Source organism: Drosophila sulfurigaster, chromosome 2L (assembly GCF_023558435.1).
Source record: "Drosophila sulfurigaster albostrigata strain 15112-1811.04 chromosome 2L, ASM2355843v2, whole genome shotgun sequence".
Lineage (NCBI taxonomy): Eukaryota > Metazoa > Arthropoda > Insecta > Diptera > Drosophilidae > Drosophila > Drosophila sulfurigaster.
Window position 1 is genome coordinate 19,654,496 of NC_084881.1, and position 27,922 is coordinate 19,682,417.

General features: G+C 37.5%; 2 protein-coding genes across 4 annotated transcripts in view; one reads left to right on the forward strand and one right to left on the reverse strand.

The window, feature by feature from the left end:
- LOC133844024 (tyrosine-protein kinase Btk) overlaps positions 1–19,090 on the forward strand; it is a 51,695-nt gene extending 32,605 nt beyond the window's left edge. The window contains exons 1-9 of one of the 3 annotated variants that reach the window (XM_062277844.1): positions 1,824–2,070; positions 15,011–15,228; positions 15,288–15,404; positions 15,469–15,549; positions 15,610–15,740; positions 16,022–16,150; positions 16,219–16,991; positions 17,056–17,189; positions 17,256–19,090. In XM_062277844.1, coding sequence (XP_062133828.1) covers positions 1,929–2,070; positions 15,011–15,228; positions 15,288–15,404; positions 15,469–15,549; positions 15,610–15,740; positions 16,022–16,150; positions 16,219–16,991; positions 17,056–17,189; positions 17,256–17,354 — 1,824 coding nt within the window. In that variant the 5' untranslated portion in view covers positions 1,824–1,928 and the 3' untranslated portion in view covers positions 17,355–19,090. Of the gene's footprint in view, positions 1–1,823; positions 2,071–12,272; positions 12,426–15,010; positions 15,229–15,287; positions 15,405–15,468; positions 15,550–15,609; positions 15,741–16,021; positions 16,151–16,218; positions 16,992–17,055; positions 17,190–17,255 lie in introns of those variants that run through there. The other 2 variants (XM_062277853.1, XM_062277835.1) reach the window with 2 other exon arrangements.
- Positions 5,467–6,854, reverse strand: LOC133850823 (uncharacterized). Its single transcript, XM_062287050.1, has 2 exons — positions 6,038–6,854; positions 5,467–5,916 (listed from the first exon to the last, which is right to left on the reverse strand). The coding sequence occupies exons 1-2, from the start codon at positions 6,543–6,545 to the stop codon at positions 5,495–5,497; spliced, it is 930 nt and encodes a 309-aa protein (XP_062143034.1). The 5' UTR covers positions 6,546–6,854; the 3' UTR covers positions 5,467–5,494.
- Positions 19,091–27,922: the final 8,832 nt, after the last annotated feature.

The window sequence follows — 27,922 nt, forward strand, 5'->3', positions numbered from 1 at the left end:
TAGATATTTCGTTGTTTACTTGATTGAGTTTTGATTTATAACGTGTACAAAGGGAGCAACAACAAGCCAAAATTGATGTTAATTATGCAGCAACAGCAACAACAACAACAACAGCTCAGCTGGTTAGCTTAAGTCCAGCTGTCAGCTCATTGAACTGTGCGCCTACGGCAGAGCATAGCTAAAGATACAGATACTTGGACAAATAGTCTCTCAGATACAGATACGGAGATATTATTATGTTTTCTAGTCGGATGTGTTTGCTGGGCGCGTTGAGCCGCTCAAGGTTTCTTGTCTCGTCATCTCAGCAATAGCATCAGCAACAGCAACAGCATGATCATTATCGCGATCAACACGACGACGGACGCGATCATGATCTCTGACGTTAATTGAAACTCTTTGCACAAATTACACAATGCCAAGAGATAAATTGTACGAAAATGAAAAGTGTTCTGGTTACGAATGAAAATGCATAAACGAAAAGTTTTTCGAATTAATGATGAATCTTTTTTAATGCTAGCGAGGAAGGTCTTCCACATTTACCGCAAATTAATAAACTCGAGGCAATTTATCAAATCTGAAGCTAAAATCGATCAGCAGTCTTGTCGATAGATTGTTTTTTGTTTTTATTATTTTTTTAGGGGCAACCTCAACCGTTGTTTCAGCCTCTGCAGCATTGTTCATTGATCTTTATATCCATGATCATTATCGTTAGCTGTGCAGTGGCAAAACTAACCTCATTTATTGTCATTACGTGTATTTTTGCGTGATTATTTATTATTTATTCTGTAGTTGTGCTTAATGCGCATTTTGCAGCAGGTTTGTTTTTTGTTTTCTTGTCTTTTATTTCTATTTGAACTTCTTTTGTTGGCGAATCTTCATGACGCAATTAGTCTTTGATTTTCTGTTTTTTGTCGTGATTTGGTTCTTTGCAGAATCTCTTTTTTCTGCGGTGCTTGACATCAAAAATACAACTACAATGGAATTTCGAATATACTGATTAGCAATGCAAACAAAGCACGTTTCACGTTTACTGCTTAACATAAATCAAAATCCAGCAAAAATTGCAATAGCAGCAGCTGATTTCAATGCTGATTGATTTATTGTCTCCTATTGAGAATTCAAATTCTGTTCTCGTCTGTTCTCTGATGCTCTATGCTGATAAAAGTGTTTGCAGAATAGTTGAATAGAGTTGTTTATTTCGAATTTGCATTTTCAATTTATCAGGTTGATTATTTTTAGATGCTTCTAAACATTACTTACTTTAAATATTGAATTATTCAAGAAGTTGCATAATCACCTTTCTTTATGAATATTAGAGAAAGTTGCAGGGTATCTTCTGGTCGTAATTTATTCGACTACGCTATTTTTGGGGATTTTATTTCGCGGATTTTGATTGATTGTTGAAACATTGCGCATAACTTGCAATTTTTTTATTATTATTATTATTTTTTTTTGGCAATTAAAGCGTGCAATAACTACAAAAACAATAACAATAAAAGCTGTTGTTGTTTCGCCTCTCAATTGGCCAAGAAAAAATGGCCAATAACGCTTCCGCGAGCGTTGGACGAGCACTTGAAAAGCCGCCAAAATAGCCACAAACAAATCCAAATGTGTGTAAGTTCAAGTGCAAAAGTGTGTGTGTTAAGTGTATGTGTGTGTGTGTGCGCGACACTGTCAATCACAAGTTACAAAATACAAAAGTGAAGCAACTCGCGTCGAATGATTTGTGATTGCCACAAATTAAATTCGTAGAAAACACATTGTTAATTTTCATTGTTTCTCTATTATTTTTTTTTATGTTTGATGTTTTGCGCTGATCTCAGTAGATTTTGCATAATAATTATTGAAAAAATAATATAAAAGAAAAGAGAGAAAAACGCGTGCGATTTTCGTAGCTGTTGACGCTGCTGATTTCTCTGCTTTCTGTGATGATTCCCTGCGTGAGTCTCGCCGAAACGAGCGTCATTGGCAACATGAAGGAGCGTGTCAAGGAGATGAAAGTGTTTGGCTGTCGCCTCAACTTTTGGAATCACATTGGCCATAGCCTGACCAGTTCCAAGGCCAAAGAAGGTAAAGCATCTATAAGACACCAAAAGCGTAGTATAAGAAATTCCTAACTCCAAATGAAGCTAGCACATTTTCTTTGAAATTAAACGGTTAACTGGAGGAGTAGTTAAAAAGAAAACTTAGGATGGGTTACATCATTTATTTTACTTATTGTTTACTTTATTTAAAAGAAAAGATACCAAACAATTTCTAAAGTGATGTTAGAACTGAAGTTAATTAGAGGAATAATTTATAAAACAAACTTAGGATGGGTTATATCATTTATTTTACTTATTGTTTGCTTTATTTAAAAGAAAACATACCAAACAATTTCTAAACTGATGTTAGAACTGAAGTTAACTAGAGGGATACTTTATAAAACAAACTTAAGATGGGTTATATCATTTATTTATAAAAAGAAGAGTTATCAAATAATTTCTAAACTGAATTTACAATTGAGTCCATTTATTGTGTTTTTTGTGAAATTGTTATAATTAGCGAACACTTATTTTATATCTGAAATATGATTGTATTTAAAATTTCGTTGCTTAGCTAATTTGAAAATTCTATAGCCTCAACATTAGCATTAAAATCATTACAAAATTAGTGTCAATAATATATGAAAAACGATTTTAGTGTTATGTTGCAAATAACTTCAAATATATGAAGGCGTCGCTGTTGCTGATGATGACAAGGCCAGTCGAGTTGCATTTAGCGACAATCTGCAGTGCCAACCACACATTAAGAGTCAGTCAAAGATGGAGAGTAAGAAAGAGAGAGAGAGAGACAGAGAAGAGTTCTCTGTATAAAGAAGTCGGCTCCACGCCTCGCAATTATAATGATTATAAGGCTGAAGAAGCTGGCAATGATGGCAGGCGGTTATTAGATGATCGGATCGCCATATGACAGACAAAAGCAACAGCAGCAGCAGCTACTCTGAACATAATGATGATTGCAATGATGATGATGATGTTGATGTTGATGACGATGATGGGGAGACAAAACGCAGATGCAGACAGCAGATGCGGCAATTGCATAATTGAAATGAATTAGCAGTCGGCCAGCAGGGAGAGAGAGAAACGCAAACTCAGTGAAACTGAAAGTGCCAAGCGTGCCAATGAGGAAATCACATAAATTGGGCGTGGTACACATATGCATATACATATATATATATTCGTATGTAAATGCATTAATAAAACGTCAGACACTGCAAAGATTTCTGTTTGCGATTCTGATTGTAATTCAAGTAATCGCTTATGCGCATCTTGTACAACGTTCACGTTATGGCAATTACAGCCAACAAGAAGAAGATTGAAACCTGCCCCAAAGGGCATGTGAGTTTCTGTATCTGTATCTGTGGAGTTCAACTCTGCAGGTTTAGTTGTTGTCTGTCGTCTTTAGAGATAGATAGAGGGAGACAGAGAGAGAGGCATGCAAATGTTGAGTTGACAATAAAATTATTGCTTTGTTGTTAACTGACATTGTTTTGTGGCTGAGCGCCTATTTATGGCCTTTACTTAACAACGACCACAAAAATTCGCAATTTGCATTTGCAATTCGAGCCAAACGGTCAAACAGCCACTTGACTATGGGGCCAACAAAATTGCTGCTACAGCTTCAGCTGCTGCTGCGTTTTGTTGTTGTTGTTGTTGTTGTTGTAATTTGTAATTGAAGTTGTTGTTGCTGTTGCTGTTGCTGCGGCCGCTTTAAAGTTGGCCAAGCAATTGATCAGCGGGCCCAAGCAATTTTGCCTCTAGATACCCAGCAAAAATACCAAATTAGGCTAGGCAAAGAGCATATCAGTTTTGCAGTTTAAATCAATGAAAAAATAAATTAAATAATGAGGCAATTGCATTTAAAATATATTTAGATATTATTTGAAAAGTTGAAATTAAAAAAAAAATACAAAATAACAAAAAGTTATAAATGTTATAGCCGAGAAATTGCAGCTATACACATTTTTCTCCAAACAAAATTGTTTTTTAAATAACTTTCAAGTTTATTATTCAAATGTTATGCAAATAATTCAGAATGTACACATTAATATGTTTATTAGCTATCAATTAACATCTTTCAATATTTTTTCTTTTATTTTGTCAAAGGGATTTTCCAATATTTTGAAATCGTTTTTAACAGTTTAGAACTTAAATTATTGTCATTCAATTTGACGTGTGCCTAGCTATTTATAAAGAAGAAGAGTCACAATAAGTATTTTATTTAAATACCAAAACTATCACCAACAATATACGTCACCATCGCGCATTCTTAACAGCCACTGTCTATCGATAACTATACATATCGAACGGCTAGCCAATCACATGTCGCTAGTGACGTCACAAACGTTGCCAGTCGTGCGGCAATGCAAATAAAATTTTTGACACATTTGTTACTCGTTTTATGAGGCCACTGTGCAGGGGAAAATTGGCAATTCGAGTGCGATAAAAACGTCAACGGATTACATTTAACAGTCGACAGTTGACAGTTTTGTTTTTTTATTTCTACCCGAGAGCCGGGGAGTTACCCACTTGAAATTCTCAACCTTCATGGCAAGAAAGAGAGACTCAGAGATAACGAAAAAGAAAGAGAGAGAGAGAGAGACAAACCAGACAACACACGATCTGCAGCACGTTCACAGCTTGGCAGCTTGATAGAAACAGCTGAGCTGCAGTGTTGCCAGGTCTTGAACAAAAAATAATGCCAGATTTACGAAAAAAACTAGCTGAAAATAGCAAATTTGTTTGTAAAAATGGCTGAAAAAATGGCTAACATTTTGTTACCCCAAAAAAATAACCAAATTACCCCAAAATAACCAAAAAATTGAATTTTAATTTAAATGTCCAATAATGATTTTATTAAATCTACATCTTTACTGTCTTCATTGTTATATTTTTCATTTTCGGCCATCATTTTTAAAAATTTCGTTGGCACTTCATAATCGTGGCAGCATTTTCCATTTCTGCGCAGGCCGTATCTATAAAGAGGAATATTAATAATGCTGCTTTAAAAACTTAAGTAAATGGAAATACCTTATTTATAAAATTGAATTTAGTGTTTTTATATGTAACCTGTTTCTGAGGTTACTTTTTACTATGTTCATTTGACTGAACACACGCTCTACCTCAGCATTTGACCAAGGCAAACAGAGTAGCCTTATAGCAAACAGCGCTAAGGACTTGAAAGGGTTGTTGTCACCTGAGTCCCTAAAGCTCAGCACTTCTGCCCAAAATTTGACAGTGTCCTCCTTGTTCTCCCAGTCAAATAAATGGATCTTTCTGTATTGCGTTAGGATATCGCTTATATTTTCCACATTGAGCTGCTCCAAGAAATCTTCAATTTTTTTTTTGAGCTCTCAAAATCCTATCAACAGAAAAAACATTTATTTTTTCCAGCGTTTCGAAGAATGAACGAAACATTTGGACGAACACAATTCGAAATTAAAGTAAAATATTCAGGCTAGTACCTTGTCATCGTTTATGCATTGATATATTTTTTTATAATTGATTTGTCGCATAGAGCTTTTAGAAAACCAAGAGTAAGTATCATGGATTAAAAATTCCAACTGATCTGGCAAACATTTGGCGCAAGCATGATTGACTGACAGCTGTACCGAATGACAGACACATTTGATCAAAATAAGCGATGGAACATCTTTTTTGAGCTCGGTATAAACGCTTCTCTTTACTCCAGTCATAACGCTTGCATTGTCAGTGCCAATTCCAACCATTTTATTAATATTTATCTTCAATCGAACGAGCTCCTGTCTAACACCTTCGGCTATCGAAACAGCATCTCCGGATTCGATGGGAATAAGGCTTAAAAAAGTAGATACAATTGCGCCACATTTTACACTGAAGTAATTTATGGCAACACCTATGTACATATAAATATACAATAATTAACAATTAAACAGAAAAGAACACAATAATTTTAATACAGAAGACCAGAGCGTCACCCATACTAGTAATCAGCATACATATATTAACATGCTTACCAACTAGCTTTGTTACGCTGACATCTGTAGATTCATCCAGGAGCAGGCTATAATTCGAATCACCAATGTCTGCAGTTAAGTCTTCATCGAAGTGCTGCGCCAAAACGTTGTTAATAATGCTTGTGCACTTTGTTCGGCCAAGCTTTATTTTTGCAGCAGAAGGACACGCGCCAAAATTATGCACACACAATCTGCTGAGGTGGTCTATTTGTGCAATAGCAGTGTGCTCTGCTATAAATAGGCACAACGCTGCTTCCTGCTCTGTTTGCTTCGTAGGCATCCGAGAGAACGAAATTTTGTTGGTTTGACTGAAGCAACTCGATGCCGAAATGTGCTTCTTCGTCTCAGCATAAGCCCTTAAATCGAATATTTTCGCTTTAATACTGCATTTGCAGTAGCTACAGTAAGCTTTTGACAAATCCGTCTCATCCTTCCGGATCCAGGCCTTGAATTCACTAGCCTGCATCCAAGCATCGCGAAACTTTTGCGTATAAAGCACTTTAGGCATTTTTGCATCACTTTTTTTGCGTCACTTAATGTACACCACAAACTAGAGATGAAACACACAAAGCAGTGATGGTCAAAAGTAGAAATCACTGTTCGATAAGTATTTTCACTCAAGTCACTTAGAGTATTTTCGCTGTAACTGGTAATTTTCACACACCTAAATCACGGGTTCGAGAAAATTGCCGAAAATAGCTGAAGTTTATTTTAAAGTAGCTAGATTTATAGCTAGTAGCAATTTCTTAATTTTTCTAGCATTCGGCCTTTCAAAATGGCTAGAACTAGCCATAAAATTGCTAAACTGGCAACACTGCTGAGCTGAAGTATTAAGATAGAAATGCATGTAAAACTGTTTTGCGCTCGCCTCTTAAGCTCAGCTCAGCTCAGCTTGCTTTATTAAGATTCAGTATTTTTATTTTTTTTTTGTGTAATGCCATTCTGTGCGTGTCTGCACACGTCGTTTATGGTACGTGTCTTGTTCGAGAGATCGTTTAGTGTGCTTGTATCTCTGTCTCTCTGTCGAAGTCTGGAATATCCGGTTTGCATTTCCATTTGTCGCCACAGCGAAAATGATTTTGCATAAAACTGAAGGAAGAGAGGGCGTGGACCATGAAAACAAGTTCAACACCAAAAAAACTATAACTATAAAAAAAAAACCAAATTATTGACAGCCTGAAAAATGGGGGAAAATTTATTTCACAAAAAAACCAAATATAAATAAATATAAACAACTTTTAAGCAAAACTGATGCGCAGCCAGCCAGCAGCTAGAACGCACAAGGTCAACGCAGCAGCAACAAAAGTTGCTTATCAACTCCGCCGATACTTTTACAACAATAAGTCTTAAAGCGACCTTTTTTCTTCTGCTCTTCGATCTGCCAAAGTTGCAGGCGGTATTTAAGTGTTGTTGTTGTTGTTGTTGTTGTTGTTGTCTTTTAAATGGTTTCATTATAAATGCATAAAAATCCACGGCGTCGTCGACAGCGTCATCATCATCGACATTCACTCGACTAAAACAACAATAAAAGCAACAAAATACAAAAAAAAAAATTATTTCAAGCAGCTGCTTTTTTGTTTTAGTCCGCCCGCCTTTTGTTCGTTCGCTTCTTCTTGTTGTTGTTGTCATTTTTCATATGCAAATTAGTTTTATTACTTTTATTGTTGTTGCTATTGCTATTTGGTGTTTTTTTTATGTTGCGTTAATTGGCCACAACAATCGCCAAGGGGGTGCAAAGTTTACCAAAAAAACACAAAATAACATACATAAATCATAGCCAAAGATGCTTGCAAAGGAAATCTTTGAAGGGGGAGGAGGGGAGGGAGAGAAAATGAGTGTGGAAATTGCTGAAATGCGGTGAAAAGCCGAAACGTTGAAAATAGTTTAAGAAATGCTTTGCAAGCAAAGCTTGAGACGCACAGCGTAATTAAAAAATGAAAATCGAAAAAACAAGAAAGTTTAATTATCTCTGCGCTTTGCTGATGCATCAAAAATACCCTTGAAGATTGTTTCTATGGGATTTTCGAAGTAAAAGTCAAATTCATTTGAAAAATAGGTTTTAACACAATCGATTGTTTTGACTATTGACTTCAAAACAGTTGCATGAATTTGTCATACTGAAAACAAGTTTGTTTGTGATTTTTTTTTTGTGTTTGTAAATGGGATTATACTTTGGCTTTCCTGGTATTTGCTTAGTTTACACTGACGTAGATGCTATAATTAAGTATTCCATGTGGTGTTGATAAATTACCCTATATCATTCCCTTTAAACGAGTTAATTCATATGTTCTGCTAATTCGCTGGGATTTCCTTGAAGTGAATAATTTACATGACCCATTTTCCATTCACTTTAGCAGAGAATCGTTTGTTTTAGTTCGAAATTTAAAATGTTGCACTTTTAAATACAATTTATTTAATTGTATATTTACTTATTTCATTGGAACTGCAAGCGTTATTTCAGTTCTAAATTTAAAAATGCAAAAAACATTGTATAAATTAATGCAAATTTTGAATCAAGGTGATCGCAATGTATCCATTAAAATCTACACGAGAATCTTGCTACAAAACCCATCTATTTAACACCATGAAATTATGATGATGGCATCGTTGGTTATCACAAGTCGTCAATTAGAATTTAAAATGTTGGTCTAAGCTATCTGTTTAACCACTTAGTCAATTGCCGCTTGCGGCTGACATTAAACAGATCAGTTAACTAGATACTCATTATTCCTCCCTCTCTCTCTCTCTCTCTCTCTCTTCGTCTCTCTCTTTCCATTATCTGTAAGTTTATCTAGCGCTTCCTAGCTGCTAGTTGGAATTTCACTTCCGTCTCGCATAAATTGAGCTTCGAAATGTTTGCTGCATACTTTGGATGCATGCCACGTTGTGTTGCGTTGTTGCGCTCTGTTCTGTTCTGTTCTGTTCTGTTCTGTTCTGGCTGTAACTGTGAGTAATCAGTCGACAAATTGCTGTTTGGCCAATTAATCAAACTCAATCAACAGCAAGGCGAAACGCCTACAGCATTTGTGCGACTTGTAATTTGCGTTTAAATACCCTGCACTACACCCCACTACAAGTACATAATAAACTTGCAGTGCATATAATTTGTGAGGGCAAAAGATATATTCACAGGGTATATTTGATCGTTGCGTTGAAAGCAACAGGTATTTTATATGGCTAATTTGCATAGATTTTGCGCACTCGAATCTAATTAAAAGTCAAAATGTTTATTACGCATTCATCAATGTTGTTGTTGTTATTGTTGTTGTTGTTGATTTGTGTGATTGCCATTGTAGTTGTTGTTGGTTGATGTTGTTGCTATTTTATATGCGCGTCGCGCATGCGTTCAAATGTTATTAACCTACATTTGCATAAAAATGTTACAACAAGAACAACAACAACAACAGCTGCAATAATAACGATTAAAAATTGTTTTGTTTTGTTTTGCTGTTTCCTGTCTGATTGTTTTTTGTTGTTGTTGTGTTTGCGCGCTGCACATTTTTTATACAATTTATTGTAATTATTTTCTTGCTGTTGTTGTAGTAGTTTTCAAGTTTTCTTTTTCATGCAAATTGCAAATTAGTTGACAACATTTTTCACACGCTTTTTATGAGCTTCGGATGTAAACATTTAACCTTAATTTGATTCATCTTTTACTTAGCCATTTGTAACTTGGATTATCTCTGTTTTATCTCGGCTAAGAAGACACGTCAAGTGGCTCATTTAAAGCGTCCCGAATTTCGATTGCACAACAAGTCATTAATCGCAATTGAAAGGAGGCAGCATTCAATTATTTCCTGCTTTATGTCTTGCTGCTGCTGCTGCAGCCCATTTCAAATTTGCAATTAAATTGCACTTGCACGCGGCATCATCATAGAGACGTTACGCGTTTTGTGGCAACGCAAATTAGCGAGTATTTTTTTATGGATCTTTAACTTGTTTCAGCTGCAGCCGCTGAGCAAAGTGAGCTTTGCCTTGGCCGCGCTCTGCAAAATGAGCTTCAATGCCGGTCTGAAATTTATGTTGCCTACTTTTAGGCGGTGCATTTTAAAAAGGCAGCAAAAAGTGACTGCTCAATTACGAGTGACTTTCATTGCGAGCAAATTTAATCAACATTTAAAAGTTATTAACAACAAGCCTGTTTATTACATATTAAATATTCTCCATTTACATATAATAAGCTGCATTTATTTTAATTTGCCTTTGCTTATTTACATTTTATTTTATCTTGCTGCTTGCTAACTCTCACTCTCTTAAATTTGCTCTCCCTCTCTTACAACTCATGCTCTCTTCGCAACTTGTCAAGTATGTCTGTTGTTATTTTTTTCTTCTTTTTGCTTGCATTACCTGTTGCTTCATCGAAATGCGCAGAAAACAGTACGAAACTTTGCACACAAAAAGTCAACGAATTTTGTTGTTTTCTTTTTATTTAAGTTTTTGCGGCTTTTTCTTGTGCGCCAGCCACTTTGGAGTTTTGCTTTTTTTTCTGCGTTTACGTTTGCGTATTATACAAGTGTTTCTTATTGGGGTTTTTTTTCATTTGCTTTGCCCAGAGAGTTGGAGTTGTCTAATGAATAAGCGTTTCCAAGCGCTGTGTTGTGTTGATGTAATTGTTGGAACTTGGAACTTTGCTGTTGCTTACTGTTGCCTTTTGGCCCCAACAACAAAATACAGTTACAATTGCCCCCACATACACTGTCATGCACACACACACACACACACATACATGCCCAATGGGCAGAAGTCTTGATCTGTGCCTCTGTCTTGCCCAAGTCAAGCCATCAAGCCATCGCGTTGTCTTCATCGTTTCGCTTGGCGGCTTCTGTAGCTGATTGTTATACCCGCCACCCAACAAGCAAAAGGGTAGTTTAATAAATGGTAATCGAAGTAGACATTGTAAATAATTTCGTCTATTGAATAGTAAACTTTTCTCATTATTATTATAGCTCTATGGACTGAATTCTCTTATTAGACAAAAATTAAGTTGCAGTTGATGATTTATAAAAATTTAGTAACGGGTATCTCTACGTTGAGCATTCTCTCCACTGTGGCTTTCTTAGTTATTGTTTGTTGCTGTTGCTGCTGCTGCTGCTTGTTACATACTTCGGTGCGGTTCTCCGGAGGCCTCGGTGCTTTAAGCTTTGCTCTTCTCTTTTCGCTCGCCACCAACGTCGCTGCCGTCGCCACTTGCACTGAGCTGCTGCCGCTGCTGCTGTTGTTAAAGTTGTTGTAGTTGCTGTTGCTGCTACAATTAAGTTTTACTTTATGTTTATTGCCTCTGTTGGTTTTCTGTTGTTGTTATTTTCTCAGCGTTTTGCCATTCATGCGTTCGCCTCGTTGTTCGCTCTACACTTGCCAGCGTCGTCGACGTCGTCGTCGCTCACCTTCGGCTGCTGTTGCTGCCTCTGCTGCTGTCGTTGTTGCCTCTGCTGCTGTTGTTACTCTTATTGTTGGCTAGCGAAAAATTTCATTTGCCGTTTTGTCAGTTGGCTTTTAAACATTTACTGAAACAGTTCGCGAAGAGCGCTAAAGAAATATTTTGAAAATCCCCACAACGAAAATTAAATACATAATTAAATGATTATTTCAATAATATTATTAACGAGCTGACAGCGTTTATTATAGTTAACGAAAAAAGTAGTGTTGTTGTTTTAGAGTTGTGCGTTTGTAAATCAGTGAAGTGCAAATAAAAAACTTTCCGTCTTGTCATGAAAATTGTTTTCAAAATGGCTGCCGCTCGCATTGCGTGAAAGCCAACTTGAGAAGAAGAAGCAGCAGTAACTGCACCAGGCAAATGACATAGAATTGAAAGTGAATGTGGCGACCAGTTATCGATATACATGATACTCGATAAATTGGGGGCTTTGCATATTGCCAGGAAGCAATTGGGGGCCAAACGGCGAACGCGGTTAACGGTAAAAGCCAGTCGCAGAGTTGCTTAGATCGTCGAAACAACTAAAGGTCAGGCCAAGTAGCATGGAAATGCCAGTAACACCATCAACAATAACAACAACAACGACGACGACGACGACGAGCAGCCACAACTACAACAACAATATAAGCAACGACTACGACAACAAAATTGCAAAAAGGAAGCAGCCATGAAACCAGTTTGACAACAACTTCAAATTGTAGTCAAAGCAAATGCAACAACCACAACATCAACATCAACAACAATAGCAACAAAAAACAAATAAACAAGTGATTTATGTGAAAGTGAATTGACACAAATACTGCAAAAATTTATAATCACAAGTCGCAGCTCCTTTTTCTCTTTGTGTGAAAAGTGGCATCCACTCGATATCTGCTTTGGGGATCTTGAGCGTGTCCACAACTCAAGGAAGCTAGCAGGCAATAGAGATGATGCTTCTATCGGCACTGAAGCTGGGTAAGACAAATACAATACACAAAGCAACTACAAGCCACTTTGTGTTGGCCGATGATGAGTCAAAACTAGCCAAAAATAAAGTTGGACAAGTTAAATAGCTGGTCAAGAGAGTATTCGACTGTTAGTTACCCGGTAATCAGCAAATTTAAGTAGTGGAATGACAATTACATGTGAAACTGTTTTCTAAATAAATTTGAAAACCAGGATTCTAAATGAAATTTGTTCTACAACTTTTGAAAGTAAAAAAGGAATAAAAGTTAAAGTACTAGTGTTGTTATATTAACTTTAAGTTATAGTTTGAACAGTCTTTAAACTTTTAAGGCAATCAAACTTTCAGATATTTCTACTATTGTATTATACCCTTCTTGGTAAACTATAAATACGTATATTTTGTCTACAACAGGTCATGAAATTCTTGTATTCCCTTTTGGGTTTAACAAATGCCGCTAAACTCGTTTTATAGAGCAAATTATTCTTTGGCTTTGTTTTCTATTTTTTTTTTTTGTGGGCGTTTCTTGTGAGTCACGTCAGAGTTTCACCTGCCGCAAGAACTGTGGAACACGTGTTTGAAAGTCTGGCAACTACTTGAAATCTTTACAAGGTCTGGCAGCTGCAACAACAACTGCAACAGCAACAGCAACTGCGGCAGCCACTGACAAATTTGCATAACAACAATTTGCCGTGCCACTACAAATACGAAAACGAAAAAAAAGTGCAAGAAAAATGCACAGAAAATTACACAATTGGCCATAAACACGATGCGGGCCACAAGATAATGACAATTTGTCCGGCGGGCTGAAATGTGTGCATATGTGTGCGGCCACGCCCCCCCGTTTGCTGCCAATCATAAGCAATTTTATTTATATGGTCTATGTGAGTGTGTAGATAAAGTATTGCTTCCGTTTTGCGCCAATTTGCCAAGATGGGAAATTATGAAAAACACCGACGAAAAAAAGAAAGCTTAAAGAAAAGCTTTTATTCGCTGGGGCCATAACGAAGTTTACAATCCTGTACGAAGAGGTGTTTAAAATTGAGAAGACTCTCTGCTTCTTTTGCCTCATTCATGCACATACATAGCTTTAGTTTGCAACATCAGACAACATGGGCGAACAATGAAAATGCTGCCAGCGTTTTTCATTTGCATGTAAAATGGCATAACAAAAGCTACACGTCTGCGACGACGACGACGTCGACGACGCCGGCAAAAGCCAAGTGTGCCAAGAAAGAAAAACTTTCTATTATGTTGTTGCTTGCTGTTCACATTTTTTTCCCATTTTCTTTTCTGCCTGCAGGCTGCTTTGCGCTGGTGTCGCCTCTTTGCGCGGCACGTTTTGCTCGTTGTTTGCTTGCAACCCGCGGGAGCAGATGCGGGCAGACAGATAGATAGATGGCGAATAGAGTCAAAGAGTGGGCGGGTGTGCAAAGGAGTAGTAAAGTTTTCACATGAAAAATACGGGCCCGCATTTTGATAATTGAAAATTGGTTTATTATCAATTGAAAGTTTTCCCCATTTTTGTATTTTTTGTCAGTCTGCTGGGCAAAGCGAAATACAATACTTATATAATATTAATATATAAGTAATTTGAAACATTTGTGTGTGAGAAGCGACTGTTGCTACGGCTTGGGAAATCGTCTTGCAGTCACTTTCGCTTTGCTGATTTCGATTAACCTTCACTTTTGCTTTAACTTTTTTGTGCCTTTGCTTCGATTCGGAGAACTCGAGCGGCTTCAAGTGGCGCCTACTCGAGCACTCGAAGCACATTGGAGCACCCACCAAAAAAAAAAAAAAAACTAAAAGTGAGTACTTGAAAATGCTAACGCTGCTTACTCATCGCCACAAATGTTTCTCTTTCTCTCTCTCTCAGTCAGCCAGTCAGTCAGTCAGTGTGTGTAATTGTTGCATAAGTCGTCCCACAAGAGTCGAACTTAATTGGGGTTACATTTGGAGTTCAGCTGCGTTTTGGTTTTGTTTTGTTTTGTTTTATTTTTTTGTGAATTGATTTGCATAGCTGTGAAATATTGACAGACCAGGCGAGAGCTGATCAACGGATAAAGTCATCATCAGCTTGTCAGCTTGCCATTTACCTATCTTAGCCTCCTCTCCCTTCCCCTCCCTCCCCTTCGTTGCTTCTTTGACCACCTCAATAGCTTGGCTACCACTGTGGGCGGCCGCCTTGAATCCATTGGGTCCATTAACGTTTCAGTGTCGAATTGCAGTAATTAACCTTGACAAGAATCGCGCAGCGACTTGGTTACGTTGGTTTTTTGTTTTAAGGCGATTTTCGATACTTTGTTTTGGGCTAATTACGAGCGTGTGCAGCAGCTTGTCTGTTTTATCGCACTAATACCCTGTATGCCTATACCTCTAATTTTTAAGCGATGGACACAAGGTGACTGTAAGTCGAGTCAAATTAGTGCGGTATAAAACGAAAGACTTAGGCAACGAACTTGCCCCACCAAATTGTTGTAATTAAAAACAACATAATATAAACATATTATAAAACTAGAAATACTATATTAAAAAAAAAAGAGTTTTAAACATATTGCTAACGTTTCCTGTTTCCGGCGTTTCGCTGTTTTTGCAGGCAACGGCAGTTCTCCAGCCCAGAATTCGACACGCAGCATCAGCCCGAACAACTCGACGACCAACAGTCAATTCAGTTTACAGCACAACAGCTCCGGCAGCCTAGGAGGCGGTGGCAGTGGCAGTGGTATCGGAGTTGGCGGCGGAGGCGGAGGCTTAGGCAGCCCCAACGGCGTAGGAGGCGGCGGCAGTTGCACACCCACATCGCTGCAGCCACAGGTGAGTCCCGACTTCCCATTATTCCATTTCCTTAGCTAATCGAAGTGATATTCTTGTAGTCCTCGCTGACGACGTTCAAGCAGTCACCCACTTTACTCAACGGCAACGGCTCTCTATTGGATGCCAACATGCCTGGGGGAATTCCAACACCCGGCACGCCCAACTCCAAAGCCAAAGTAAGTTGGAGCATAGACTTATTAGAAGTGCAGATATTTAATTGAAACTGCTTTGCTATTTCAGGACAACTCACACTTTGTCAAGCTGGTAGTGGCGCTTTATCCTTTCAAGGCCATCGAAGGCGGCGATTTATCTCTGGAAAAGGTGAGAAGAGAATATCTATAGAGGAATTGTAATGTGTACTAAATTTGTAATCACTTTTAGAATGCTGAGTATGAGGTCATTGACGACTCACAGGAGCATTGGTGGAAGGTGAAGGATGCAGTCGGCAATGTCGGCTATATACCCAGTAATTATGTCAAGCCTAAAGCGCTGCTGGGCCTGGAACGTTATGAGTGAGTATTTGTGAATACTAAATGCCTTTTAAATACAAGCTAAATTCATAATTGTAGCTGTTAAATAAGAGTTAAAAGAATAATCAAAAGAAATTAGAAAAAAATGTTCTTTTCAATTAGACTTTTCTAATAATAAGAAAATAGAAAAATTATACTTTTCTTTCAATAAATGAAAGCAATTGATTTTTGAGTAGGAGAATGATTAGAATTTGATTTTTGTAATTAATTATACTGCAATTTCAAATCGTATTTAAATAACATGTTTCCTCTTTCTTTTCTAGATGGTACGTCGGCGATATGTCGCGACAACGCGCCGAGTCCTTGCTGAAGCAGGGCGACAAGGAGGGCTGCTTTGTGGTGCGCAAGTCATCGACCAAGGGTCTCTACACACTCTCGCTGCATACCAAAGTGTAAGTTATATGTTACAATCAATCAAAGTTTTCCCCTCTCTAATCTATTTCTTTCCCTTTCCAAACAGTCCCCAGTCGCATGTGAAGCACTATCACATCAAACAGAACGCCCGCGGCGAGTATTATCTGAGCGAGAAGCATTGCTGCGAAACCATACCGGATCTGATTAACTATCATCGCCATAATTCGGGCGGACTGGCGTGCCGCTTGAAGTCATCACCATGCGATCGTCCTGTGCCACCAACAGCGGGCTTGTCCCACGACAAATGGGAAATCCATCCCATGGAACTGATGCTGATGGAGGAGCTGGGCTCGGGGCAATTTGGTGTTGTGCGACGCGGCAAATGGCGCGGTTCCATCGATACCGCAGTCAAGATGATGAAGGAAGGCACAATGTCCGAGGATGATTTCATTGAGGAGGCCAAGGTCATGACCAAATTGCAGCATCCAAATCTAGTGCAGCTCTATGGCGTTTGCTCCAAGCATCGTCCCATCTACATTGTCACCGAATACATGAAGCATGGCTCGCTGCTCAACTATTTGCGCCGGCACGAGAACACGCTCATCGGCAACATGGGCTTGCTGCTGGACATGTGCATACAGGTGAGCAAGGGCATGGCCTATCTGGAGCGGCACAACTACATTCATCGCGATCTGGCGGCCCGTAATTGCCTCGTTGGCTCCGAAAATGTCGTCAAAGTGGCCGACTTTGGTTTGGCGCGTTATGTGCTCGACGATCAATACACAAGCTCTGGCGGCACCAAGTTCCCCATCAAATGGGCACCACCCGAGGTGCTCAACTACACACGCTTCTCCTCCAAGAGTGATGTTTGGGCTTACGGTAAGCTTCCCTATATAACTTAAGTATCCATCAAATGCTAATGTATCTATTCGCTGCATTCTAGGCGTGCTCATGTGGGAGATCTTCACCTGTGGCAAAATGCCCTATGGCCGTCTAAAGAACACCGAAGTCGTCGAGCGTGTGCAACGCGGCATTATACTAGAGAAACCAAAGTCGTGTGCCAAGGAGATATACGATGTAAGACCTAAGTAAAACCCATTGAATATGATGAAAACTAAAGCAATCTCTTACTCTTTTCGATAGGTCATGAAGAAGTGCTGGTCGCATGGGCCCGAGGAGCGTCCCTCGTTCCGGGTGCTCAAAGAGCAGCTGGCACTTGTGGCCCAAACGCTGACCGACTAAGCGGATCATGGAGCAAACGGATCGTCTGGATCACGCACTGATTAGCAAACACAGCATAAAAACATAAAACATAAACCCCATTAAAAAAAAACAAACAGAAAGATATACAAAAGAAAAAACACATAATAATATTAAGTAAAGAGCTAAAGTTAATGATGGATATACAGACGAAGATAATGGATGGCATTAAACTAAGTTATTGAGAAGCGTGTGTCTGGATCGAGTACATAGATTTGTAATATGTATATGAACGGAAATTGTAGTTCAGAGTTTACGATTATGATTATTATTCACTTTAATGGCATACTGAATTATTTATAATAGAGCTAAAGCTGAGCAAATGATATCATTATGTTTATAATTGTATAATTAGAAATATACACATATATCGATATATGCATATATATATAGATATATATATATTTGTATGTCATATATTAACAATAACAAACAACAACAGAAAAACCACTATATACATATATGGAGTATAGTAAACTGTAGTTAATAGTCAAATTTTTGATACATTTCATAATGAACGATGAATGAAGATGATGATAATGATGATACGATACTATTATGATGATACTATGCAGAAATTCATATTATAATTGTGCTTCTTTTAAGTGAAAAGATACATTACATACTTGCAAACAACCGCGCAAACAACATTCAAGCAAAGTAATTTTGTATAATTAAGCAAACTGATTAAGCGTAAATTATAAATGTAAGCTCGAGTCGAAGTCGAAAGTCGAACGTGGAAAGTGAAAAGTGGAAAGTGAATCGCTAATGAAGATCAGCCACAATTTTTATTAGCCTAGAATTTTACTTGCTTAGTTTAAGTTTTGTGATTTATTGTTTAATCTCTATTTTTTCGCCCAATTAATAACTCCTTTGTATTGATCGTTTATTTTTTTGCCTGAGATACGAGTATATGCATATATTTACAAACGTATTTATATGTATACACGCATATATCCACCATATAGTTTGCATGCTTTAAATGCTTTTAAATGGATTCATCCGTTTTTAATTGATAACGCGATAAACAACACATATATTATAATATACGCAAGCATATACATATTGATATATATATATACAAACATATAGTATATATATTTTACCTATTTTTATGAAAAGTTTTACTTAATTAATTTTATCGTTCGCATAAGCCACAAACAAAACGCAGCATAAGAAACGAAAACATCAACAAAATAAACAAAAAACCTAAATGTATATGATGATTATTTTGTAACTTTTTATTTGATAACATTTATATTCATTGCTTCACAGCACACAATCTCACGCCCATAGCGCACACACGCACACACACACACACACAACAATAGAGTATACAATGGGCCAGACTGCACGCACAAACATTCGGTTTCAGAGCGTAAAGAACAAAAAACCAGCCAAGAAACAAAACAAACCCGAACCCGAAGAGAACTTCAATCAAGAACTAGAACCAGAACAGAACCAAATGCCGAATGCAACTGAAAAAAGACTTATAAGTGTAATGTGTATAAGTAAATACCAACTATAGAGCAACAACAATGTGTAACACCAATAATCAAATGCAAAGTCAAATAGAAATCAAACAGCAAACAATGATGAAATTTTGATACACTTTTGATACTGAATTCTGCGAGTAATCGATGTAAGACTCGCATTTACATATATGTATGATGTTTAGCTTGTAAGTGCATTTCGTATAAACTATTTACATAGACATACTGAATAATATAGCATTAATATGCCTACTATGTTGTACGTCCATAAGCCAAACGAACTTCTTTATTGTTAAATACCCTGGCCAAAAAAAAACACTCGGAATTCGAAAACTCAACTTGGTGCAGCCTCGCACGTCCTGCGGTCCTATTAACTACAACAAAAAGCTATAATATCCCCAATTAGATGATCAACAATTTACTAGTAAATAAATAGTATGCTGCTTAGTTGGTTTAATGCGCCAATGCATATAGAACTATATAACATAATTCCACATTTATCGCTATCTCGAAAACAAGAAAGAAAAGCCCGAATACAGAAAATTATCAACGTGATATTGCTACTTAATAAATGATATAAATAAATGGTCCTAAATATGTATAAATACTCATTTAATTGGTCATGTAATAATCTTTTTAAGGGAATTTAATTAAGGAAAATTGCAAGACAATTGTATTCTATTATATTTTTCAATTCACGAAGATTGCTATTTACTTGACGCTATTGCAAACAGTAAGCAATGATCCATCGTATAGTATATGGTTCTGTTTGGCAAAACGTTTTTCACGCTCCATTTGGCCCATGTGTGGGTGAAGGTTGTCTATGTGTGCGACCGCAAACACTGTGAGTAATATTTATATATCAAATATTTGTTGTCTACAAGCAAGGTTATCCGCTACTTGAATGCTCTCTCTTGGTGACGTATAATAAACAGAAGTATTATTATTATTATTATTAAGAAATTACCAGCAATTATAAAGTGCGGGTAATTTTTATAAAGTGCGGGTAATTTATTTTTTGTGTAAAGCAATAGCTACAAAGGCCTTCTGCTTAAAATCTACTTTATAATATGAGATTACTTAAATAATAAGAGATGACTTAAATAAGTATTTACATATATACAAATGTGTGCACTTATTCTAGTTATGTACAGTAAGGATGAACTTATGTTATATGCTGTTGTAAAGGTTTATGGATTTAAGGAATTGGATAGTTGTGGTTATATTCATAGGATCTAATATTTCTTCTAAAGTTTTTTGGAGGAATTTATGTCTGAGTTGATTGTAGGTAGGGCAATCAAGGAATATGTGAGATATGGTGAGGTTAAGGTTACATTGTTGGCATATGGGTGGAGGTGTTTTATCAAATAGGTGGCTGTGTGTCAGTTTAGTGTGTCCTATTCGGAGTCTCATAAATTTGATGGTATCTAATCGAGAAATAGTTGGCTTTAAAAGTTCGATATTGCTCTGTTTTTTTGTGTTAATAAGTTTGTAGTAATTAAACAGAAGTAGTAGATCTCTATCGATTGACATGAAGCAAAAATATTTTATGGCAAACTTACAATGAAATGGTAAAATTTATAAATTGTAGGATAATTCGAAAACTAAAAGGACGATTCGTATGTCCTTTGGGAGGATGATAGGTCTCATTAATGGCTTTGGTTTGACACAGGATTCGCAAGGATCAGACATGATACTGCCGAGATATAACCTATTTTAAGGTATACAAAAATCTAAAATCCTTTATTTGTAAGGATCCTCAAAATTCTTAAATGTCAATCGATAGCCTTGGCTACCCTTAGCATACCCTTGGTATGTCCTTAGCAAATCCTTAAATATTTGGCCGAGTTATGGCTAAAAAACAAATATTGAGTAAGCATTTTTCGCTTTTGTTGCATACTTTTAGGGGCACTCATGCAAAATATTTAAGCCAAAACAAAATCAGTCGTAACTCGACCATATCCTTATGTATTTTCAAAGGACATATATTGCTAGGATCACAAGGACCAACTCTATCGATCTGCATCAAAAAAATATGGGGTCATCTAAAAATGCAACACTTGAAATTTTTTGGCCCGCGGCTTAAGAGGAAATGGTAAAAATTGCAAATTACAGGATAACTCGGGAACTACCAGGACGATTGGAATGTCCTTTGGAAGGATGGTAGGTCTCATCAATACCTTTTGTTTGACACAGGACTCGCAAGGATCGGACAGGATACGCCCGAGTTATAAGCTACTTTTCGTATACAAAAAAGTCCTTGTAACTTTGTTGTTTTAAGGACATTCGTCCTTTTGATGTTACCAATCGGGTTCTCTTTATTAGAACTATCCTTGGTCCAAAGGACATCATGATCGTCCTTCAAATGGCCGAGTTACAGCGGATTTTCGGGTTTTTTGCCAATTTTTCTATGCTCACCCCTTGCAAAATTTTCAAGTAATTTTTTTCGACAGATCTTTAAAATCCTGGAATGCCAAACGATAGTCCTGTCCATTTTGATTACAAAAAGGTATGTCCTTGCCAGATCCCTAAGGATATGGCCGAATTATGGCAAAAAAAGGAATATTGTGTGAGCATTATTCGTTTTTCATTGCATACTTTTAGGGGCAGTCAAACAAAGCATACATGCTAAATGAAATTATATAAAAACTAGACAAAATCCTAGCGCATTTTCAAAGGACACGCTTTTTTAGGATCGTAAGAATCAAATCGATCGATCTACATTAAAAAAATACATTTTTGCTTTCCTTTAAGGTAATTAATAAACAACTTCGATTTAGATACTTAGAAAATACGCATATTTTATTTATTGCTATGTAATTCAATGTTTCCTCTTAACATAATATAAAATAGCTGTTCTACTACTTGTCGACATCTACTCAGAGGTGGAGCAGTTGAAATACCAATGATATCCATCCATCATCATCCTTTATGTATGATTGTTGACGGCCTGCAATTAGAAAAAACGTTAAAGAATCTAATAATAACGTAGATAATTAAAAAAACAAGTAATAAATACAGAGCTAGATACATAGCTGGCGATTCACAAAAGTAGCTTAAATATTAATTTGAACTATAATTAAACTAAATTTAATAAATAATAATCAATTTATGCATTTAATAATGACTTTCTGTCTAAGTTATAAAATCTGTATAATATATATTTATTTTCAAGCGTCTAATACATATTTAACCACGCCTTATTTACTGCCTTATAACAAGAGGCGGCATTGTTCCATAAACGGGGCGATATGATGAGCAAAGCCCCAAGCACATTACACAAATTCAATGAGCCATTAAGTTTATGTACAGCGCAGAATTGCGAATGTGGGCGCAGATTGGCCGCGGAACGAGATCAATATATATTGAAAGAGCATTTCCTAGAGAAGTTTGGACACAGCATAAACGAATTACAGCCAAGGTCAAGACAATTGAATACCCGTTAAAACTCTACTCACATACAGTAGCTGTTCTATGCGTCACTGTTAACGCCAACGCAAAGCACTATAAGCAACATCCTACGACGCGACTGTAACTGTTACTGTTAGTGTTGACGCCAACGCAAAAGCTTGCGACGCGACTGTAACGAACGCTGTTAATGCCATCGACTGCTGTTGTCTGCCGCATTTCAAACGAAAAGCGGCTGTCGACGAGTTTGGCGCTTAGTTAGTGTTCAGCAGTGCTCGAGTTCGCAACGATTAAAGCAATAGCAAAAGCCATAAATAACAACTAATGTGTATAAATAAAAATCCAAATAGTTGAATCGTATATTATTTGGCGACCCCACAGCAGCAGCAGCAACAACAACAACAGCCACTCGACAGCTGTCACTTTAACTCAATTAACGATCCGCAAAAAACGAAAACAATAGCACCAATTTACACCTCTTCACCGCTTCACCACACAATCTCTCATACGCGTCGTCGTGCGATTTCCGCAGATGTTTTGAAAGTCCTGCGCGACAGGCTGCAAAACCCACAAGGACTGTTTGCCATTAAATCGGCTAGCCGCGAGCTAACTCAAAGTTTTTTACTGTGCAAATCAAAAGTTGAAACCAAAACGAAAAACCATCAAACAAACAGACAACCAGACGCAATCTATTGGTGAGTAAAAGTCTGGCTAACAGGATAAAGACTAAAAGGAAAAATCAAATCACAGCAAATCATCAAGTGGGCGTTGACAAACCGCCCAGCTGTGAATGTCACCGTGACTGTGACCACGACTGTGATTATGACTGCGACTCCAAGTGATACTCGTGTGTACTTCCTTGTGGATTGCGTGCTGACTGCCTTCCTGACTTCCACTGCCTGTCTACTAGCTTATATCCTGACCTAAAAGTTCATTGACTGACTGAGTTGGGGCAGTTTGTCTGTTTCGTCGGGTCGATTTGTCTGTCTGTATTGGCATTTGTCTGCCCCCCAAAACACACACAGACAGACAACAAGCAACAACAGCTGTTTGCAGCAATGTTTTGTCAATGTTAACTAAAATCAACCACCCTCCTCCCTGCATATTGATGTCATATCAGTAGTTGTGCCACAAGTGGCAAATGAGGAAACCTTTCGGCAGGTTCATTGTAACTTTTAGAGTTTTCAGATCCCATGACATCAGCTCTATTAAAGCACACACAGACCCCAAACCGGTCGACCCAACTCATTTTTCAAAGTCAGTGATTATGAACACCAGCAACAACATCGAAACGCCAAATTACTAAAGAAACAACACAAATAACAAACAAAAAAATCACAACAACATGACCAAAGGCGAATATAACAGATTTTGCTCGTTGAAGCATGGCAAATGCATAAAACAAATATTTATTAAATGATATAATAGAGACAGCGTCAAATAATATTAGTCAGAGAGCAGCAAGCAGTGTGCTCCACTCCCCATTTCCCACAATTTTGCAAAAAAAACCTCGAACGGAAATGGACAATACCATAATAAAAAAATAGTCAACAATAAAATTACAATATTACAACAAAGCGCAGAGATCAGAGAATTATTGGCAAGAAGCCTAGAAGAGAGTACATGACTTGGCTTTCTAGCCAGCTTCTAGCTTCTAGCCAAAAGCTTTCACTTGGCGTATTTGGCTAACACACATCTCGCAATTTGTGTTTTGTATTTTGTATTTTGTAGTTTGGGGAATCAAAACACGTTTACAGACATCTAATTAGATCTGCAAGATCTAGAACCAAACTAGTTCACTGCTGGCTGTTTGACTGACGTCAGTTATTTTTGGTTGCCGCTGTTTCTTTATTATCGCTTTTGGCCAAAAACAGTTGTCGGCCAACTATTTTTGGCTGTTGTGTTGCTATTTTTGTTGTTATTGCTGTTTTCGATGTTTTCTTTTGTAACTCTTGATGATTCTATTTGCCGGTTGTCTGTCTTTTTTTTCCGTCTTGCTTCGTATTGCCTTGTTTTGCTGCTAATTAAACTTATTGCTGTCGTTTGTTGTTGTCTTAGTCGGTTTGTCTGAGGAAAAAAGTTAATATAATTTTTTGTCGATAAAGAGTGAGAGAGCGAGGAGAGATATTAGGCAATAAGTTGGTTTGTGTTTGGTGTGTGGGCGCGCTGTCTGGAGACCCCATTTGCTAGTAAACCTGACTGACTTTTTGGACAACTCAATGTGGGCTAAAGGAAACGGCAACACAACCACAATAACCCAGACGTATTTGGGCGTAAAAGTTGATGATGGACGTCTAAGCGCTGGAAAATGAGCTCACTATATTTTTTGGCTACTGACTCTCGACAAAACGTTTAGCTTAGAGAGCGTGAAACGAGATTATAATAAACAACCACAAAGCACTACAAATTATTATCGTAGCACCATTTAAAGCCAGTGCGCTTTCAAGTCGTAAATCATAAATTCTCTCTCTCTCTTTCCCTTTCTCTCTCTGTTGTCAGAATCTATCAGTCTTAATTATTGCATATGAATAAATATCTATTCAAATTACGTGAATGTCAAGCTTAAATTTACGTTGTTCAAGTTCATTTTGCAATAAATCATTATTCATGTTATTTCTAAAATGTCTACAAACTTTGTGCTTTAGAAATGAACAGTTTGCTTTTTATAATCTTTTAGTTTTAAATTAAAATGTGCTTTTATAAAATCAATTCTGACCAAATAAAGATTAATCTTGGTTTATGAATTGAATACATGAAAGAACATTCGAAAAGCGCTAAAATTATAACATAAATATTTACATAAATTAGGAGATCGGTTCTAACTTGCCAAAGGAATTTTGTGAATAATTTATTCTTAAAGCTGGCTGTTGTTTATCAATTCAACAATGCAGTTCAAATTATTTGTCTGTATTAATTATATTAAGACCATGTTTGTATGTTTTAATTATTTCATTAGCAAAATACTTATTAAAAAGTCAACGTAATAGAAAGACTAAAAATGAGAACTTTTCGCAAATTAGTGTTTGTCTATGGCAAATGTAGTATCATATTTCCATATCAAACAATAGTTATGTAAGCAAGGTATTTAATATTCGACTTGAAGTCGAGTCGTTCCGCTAGCTTTTTATAGTTGTTCTAGTCGCATTCGCAATTTGTTAGTTGATATCATAAATTGATGCTGACGTGTGTCAAGTTTGGCTCTTAAACCACTCAGTTGTTGTTGTTGTGACTTGACACTCATGAGAATTGTGAATAAAAATAAAGAGTGCGAGTTCAAAGTTTGCCTGTCATCCAGCCATTTATTAAGATGCTCTTATGAGAAAGAGAGAGATACGATCCGGACTGCTGAATGCCGCATTAGCATGGAGTCATGCATCCAAAATAGCCAACTGACAGACAGGTTTCTGCGGTTGCGTTAGGCAACCAAACGAACGAAAGAGAAAGAGAGAGAGGGGAGAGAGGAGCTTAGAGAGGGGCGGATGACGTGGGCGTGTGCTCAATTCAAATTGAAATCAGTTTCAATTCGACATTCAATTGAGTAGCAAAATAAAACCTGTTGAATGGGAAGCTGTGAGTGTGTGTGTGTGCCATAGGTCACAACTCAAATTGAAATTGATATCAGGTTATCGGTGGCAAACATCTAAGTGGCGAGCACCACCCTTGGGTGGTGCAACTAAGCGTTGCAAGCCATGCAACGTCGTCTAAGGCGTTGCGCTTACGTGAGTGCCTCATTAATTCGAATTACGCTGAGCACTTGAGTGTTCATTTTTGGCCAACAAATTAAGATTAATAAGCTGGCGGCAGGCAACATTGCAACTGCCACGCAAATGTTTCAATGTCTAGCGGCAGCCAGACTTTGACTGTTGATCTGGCTGATTCATCGCGAGTTCTTGAGAAGCTATATGCACCATATATGGCGCAGAACGGCAACTGAGATTGATCTTGCCTCGCAGCATAGTCCAATGTGGGTGGTGATGATGTAAGATTCGCTTTTGGAGTGAGTACTCGCACTAGTATTCGTAGTATTATTACATACAAGTATGCTTGCCATAACTGTAGACCCAGAAACGAAACCAGCAATGAAAGATGCAGTCGTGAGTGCTCAACTTAAAGATACCCGATAGCCATTTTATAACAATTAACAGTGTATCAAAGCTTTTGATTGATAATTAAACAGAAGTGAATGAATGAATGCAATTTTCAGCTATATTCTTTAGGGTAATCTTATAGACCTGAAGGGGAACTTTTATACTAAAAGACACAAATCAATCATTGCAGGCCTTAAGTTCATAAGGAACAGCGATAAACTGCTCTAAGTGAATAAATTTATAAACTTTTCGTGTTTGGAGAAGCAGCTATTAACACACATTTGGGCTTGTCACTAATAATACCCTTCTACCGCTTAAGTAGCGGGTATAATGAGTTCGAGTGCGAGTACTCGTCTTACACAGCAAAGACCAAACAAGTTTCAATTGCGTGCGAGGTCGCCGGCAACAGCAACAACAACAACAACACCAAACAACACACGCCTACTTTTTAGCCTTTGCTACGCTTAGTCGAGTTGCTTCTCCGCTCCCCTTTTGGACTGAAAAGTCAAGCCAAGACAAGCCGAGTATTTACATAAGTCAGAGCAGTTGAATTCACGGTCAAATGAGTTGCATGCCACATCCACTTTTCCATTTTCACATTTCCACATCCTCCCTCAACTTGGACTTGCTCGCTTTTAGCTTTTTGTTGCGGTTGTTGTTGTTGTTGTAATTTTGGCATGCAATTGTCGCTCATAAGTCATTAAAAGTAATCGTTTTGTTGGCCAAAACATGCGCCAAATGGCCAACATTAGCACTCTGCATAGTTTTTGGGGCGCAACCTTGTTGCAAGAACTGCCCTGCTGCTTGGCCCATCAACAGCTAATCGCCAGCAAACAAATTGGGGTCGTCATCGTCATCACCATCGTCTCGTATCGATTACATTGCGACGTCGCTGCCTGATACCAAATCAAGCAACACCGCCACCTTCAACACCCCTCCATCCGCCACCCTTACCCTTGCCGCGGAAGTCTCTTCTATGGGCAACACTTTTGGACTGTTTGTTTGATGTGGAAAAGAAGGTCACACAGGTTGAAGAGCCTACCGCAAAGTTATTGTTTTTGTCCATTTGCCTGTCTTCTGTTCCTTACGTGAGCAAACAACAAATCTTTCAACAGCACAACACTATTATAGTATTACAGTGTGTCAGGCAATCAAGCCCAAACCCCAACCCATTGAATTGACCCAGAATATTCGAAACAAATAAATCCCAACCCGTTGCATGTCACGTTCAAAAAATTGGAGCCGCCTTTACTAGTTTCTTTCTTTTCTTTTCTTTTTTGGAGCGATTGATTTTATGTCTGGCTGGAAATTTGTCCTATAACCAGGGTATAAATTAGCGATGGGTGCGACGAGCGCACAAACTACATACTGTTTAAATATGTCAGGGAATATTGACGAGCTAAAGGAATTTTAGTAGCTTCGACTGCACAAAACCATGTATGACAATTTGATGACTATGTTACTTACAAGTATATTCGATTTTTGTATAAATTTCAGAAGTTCCTTTTTATAATGGCTAGCAAAAAAACGAATAAACATAAGAATATAGCTAATATTTTTA